General features: G+C 34.5%; 1 protein-coding gene across 1 annotated transcript in view; it reads left to right on the top strand.

Annotated features, from left to right (window-relative positions):
* Nucleotides 1-307: 307 nt before the first annotated feature.
* LOC112520930 (linoleate 13S-lipoxygenase 2-1, chloroplastic-like) overlaps nucleotides 308-3,615 on the top strand; it is a 6,003-nt gene continuing 2,695 nt past the window's right edge. Inside the window, exons 1-5 of the mRNA XM_025129552.1 lie at nucleotides 308-668; nucleotides 1,631-1,890; nucleotides 2,409-2,646; nucleotides 2,899-3,216; nucleotides 3,303-3,388. Coding sequence (XP_024985320.1) covers nucleotides 311-668; nucleotides 1,631-1,890; nucleotides 2,409-2,646; nucleotides 2,899-3,216; nucleotides 3,303-3,388 — 1,260 coding nt within the window. The 5' untranslated portion in view covers nucleotides 308-310. The remainder of the gene's footprint in view (nucleotides 669-1,630; nucleotides 1,891-2,408; nucleotides 2,647-2,898; nucleotides 3,217-3,302; nucleotides 3,389-3,615) is intronic.

Raw genomic sequence — 3,615 nt, 5'->3', positions numbered from 1 at the left:
ATTAAGGAAAACCAATTCAATCTTGTGTTAAAGATATCCACAACATTATTGCAAAGGTTGATTCTTATTTTAATTGTTAACTCGTCGTGATGTAGTATATTTTAATGATTATTTATCATGTATTAAATGTGACAAAACTCTTACCTATATTTGACATAAATTAATACCAAAAAGCAAAAATCCTTATAAAAACCAATATTTTATTTTCTAAATAAATAAGAAGCTTGTGGAGCACTTGGTAGTATAAATAGAGGTGCATGGTTCCTTCCTTAAATCACACAAACCAAGAGTGAAAAAAAGGGAAGAAAACATGTTGAATTCTCAGATCAATCAGTCTCATTCTATTCAAAACCTACTTCCGCTTCAAAAACCCTTCATTGGCGGTGATGCCACCAATCATTCCTCCTCTGCCGCTTACTCTCCGGTCATTCTCACAACCACCAAGAAATCCACCACCACTCGCACTCGTTCCACTTCTGCTGGCAGCATTAAAGCCATAAGCTTGAGCGGCATCTTTACCAAGACTACCACCGTCAAGGGTGTCGTCACCATCCAACCAACCATAAGCTCCGCCCTCTCTGGTAATGGTGTTGATCGTGTTCTTGATGGCGTCGCTGACCTTCTGGGACGCTCCTTGTTGATCGAGCTCATTTCTATTGACCTTGATTGTACGTATACTATCTTTTTTTACTTTAATATTAATTCAAAATCATATAATTAAATTTATAAAAAATTATATAATCTCACATTTACTTACATAAATCAACTACGGTGCATGTAAAATCACCCTTCACATCATTGATGGTCATCCAGGCACCCGTAAGTTGGTACAAAAATCTACGGTTACCAAAAAAAATCACCCCCTAAATACTTGATTTGAAGTAACGGTCTTTAAAAACTTGAATTTACATTATTCTGTTAATTTTATTAAAAATATCCAATTATATAAATCTAGTTTATATATTTTCAGATCATCGTATGTTTAGAAGAAGTCACTGTCAAATTTTATTATACACATGCGTATCATGGATGAAACGTTTATTATATTATAATTAATGACTTCATTAATTATATATGATGGACGCTAATCCATAATTATATGTTTTTAAAAGACACAAAATATTATAACAAAAATAATATATGAAAAAGCCATTGTCGTTTGGTCAAAACTATTGTATTATATTTCATCCGTTCCAAAATAAATGTCTGTATTACTAATTTAATTAGTTTGTTGTAGAATAAATGTCAATTTTTAAAAGTAAATATATACTTTTACATTCTACCCTTAATGAGATGGACAAAATTTCTATCAATAATTAATGGTAAAAATATTATTTTGTTAATTAGAAAATGTAATGATCATACATGTGCTTTTTTCATTGTGCACATTTATTTTTGAACAAAAGAAATGATTATTAATATACTTGCAAGATAGTTTTTTATTCATTGTTAACTGGTTCACGTCCAAAAAGTTGAGTTCTTCTTTAGGAGTTGTAACTATAACTACAACAGAGATTCTTATAAGAACCATTTGAAAAAAATATCTTATCTTAAATATCTCTAATGCATTTAATTCTTGTTTAAGTAATATTATGTTGAAATTGCTAACATTCGGCTCGATTTGATATAGCAAAAGGAAACTTGAAGACGGTAAAGGATTATGCAGCATACGGTGGATTAGATTTTGCGAAAAACGTATACAAATACAACTGCAACTTTGACGTCCCTGATGATTTCGGTGAGATAGGAGCCGTGTTGGTAGAGAATGAATACAGCAAGAAGATGTTCTTCAAGGATATCGTACTTAACAACGATGTCACATTCTCATGTGACTCATGGGTTCATTCCAAACAAGATAACAGTGAAAAGAGGATCTTCTTCACAAACAAGGTCCACTCTATTTTTAAATTTTTTAAACATGTGTCAATATTCTTGATCTATTAATAAATCTTTAATATGATTTTCCTTCATAAACATTTTGTTTTAGATAAACATATTTTATTGTATAAAAATTATTGTTAATTTTGTGTAATGATTGTTAATATTTGCAATCTGTATAAAATGATTTTCTATCATTTTTAAAGGGTCTTATCGGATAAAACAAAAGAAAAAAGATTCACATGTTGTGAATCAATAAAAAAAAATGGCTATTTTTGAGGGGCTGAAATGTAATTTTCAAAAAATTTAAAAGTAGAAGGATTGAACCTTAACATACAGGGACTATGATGGGTAAAAGGAACTTAAAAGTTTCTTTCTCTGACTTTGATTTTGAAAGGATTTTGTAACCCTACGCCCACCGTCCTCCACCTCGTCGCGCTACCCGATGGTGGCGATAACGACGGCAGGTGGTGGCAGGTACCAATAGCCTTTCGACATTGAATTTTGATTAGTGAAGCTGTTCTGTATAGTCTTACCTTCCATCAGAGACTCCAGCGGCTCTGAAGTCCTTAAGAGAGCAAGATTTGGCTTCCCTTCGAGGTAACGGCGAAGGAGAACGTAAATCGTATGAGAGGATTTACGATTATGATGTATACAATGATCTTGGAGCTCCTGACCTAAACATAAGTTTAGCAAGACCGGTGCTCGGTGGTGAGGCACTTCCTTACCCTAGGCGGTGCCGTACTGGTCGGAAAATGTCATCTAAAGGTACAACACAAAAACCGCCCCTTACTAATGATTGCAGTCCAATTAAAAAAACACAAAATGAACAAGTTCAAAAGTAAGATGTATATGTTCTTCAAACTGTTGAAAGATCAGTTGAATGATTTGTTTGAGGAAAAAACTTAAAATAATTTGTATCGGTGATCTGATATAAACAAGTATCAAAATTAGATTATAAGGTTTTGTTGATCAAACGAGGAAATGACTAAAAAATAAACAAAATATGTTGAATTGCAGATCCATTGACTGAGACCAGAACGTTGCTCCCGTTTTACGTACCTGCCGATGAAGATTTCTCAGAGATAAAAACGGTGACCTTTGGGGCGAGGACTTTGTACTCGGTGCTTCATGCTGTCCTACCCTTTTTAGACTCAGCTTTGACAGACAAAGAAAAGGGATTTCCTTTGTTCACTGCCATAGATTTACTTTTCAATGAAGGTGTCAATGTACCTCCCCCTGACAGTGGACTTTTAAGTGTTTTACCAAGACTTATCAAAGGTGCTGCTGATACTACAAACACTGTTGTCAAGTTTGAGACCCCTGAAACCATTGACAGTAAGCATAAATCCTTTTACACCACCTTTGTGTTCTTGTTTGCTTTGTTAGTTGAAGTTTTTACTTACTGGTTGCTCTAATTGTAGGGGACACATTCTCCTGGTTTCGTGATGAGGAATTTTGTCGACAAATGCTTGCTGGCCTCAATCCAATTAGCATACAGTTGGTTACAGTAAGTTTCTGTTAGAAATTGTATGATCATTTAACTTTTGAGACAGGTAAAGTGTAACATCCCGTCCCACATCGGTTGGTGAGGTGAACAAAGCACTCCTTATAAGGGTGTGGATACCTCATCCTAGCATGACCGGTTTCCCTTGTGGTATAGCGGGGAAAACAAAACCGTGAGGCATTGTGGTATAGCGTGCCAAAGCGGACAATATCATTCGCTTCCGTGCTGCG

Source organism: Cynara cardunculus, assembly GCF_001531365.2.
Source record: "Cynara cardunculus var. scolymus isolate 2C chromosome LG 11, CcrdV1, whole genome shotgun sequence".
Classification (NCBI taxonomy): domain Eukaryota; kingdom Viridiplantae; phylum Streptophyta; class Magnoliopsida; order Asterales; family Asteraceae; genus Cynara; species Cynara cardunculus.
Note: the sequence above shows the minus strand (reverse complement) of the source record. Positions and strands in the feature narration are given on the sequence as shown.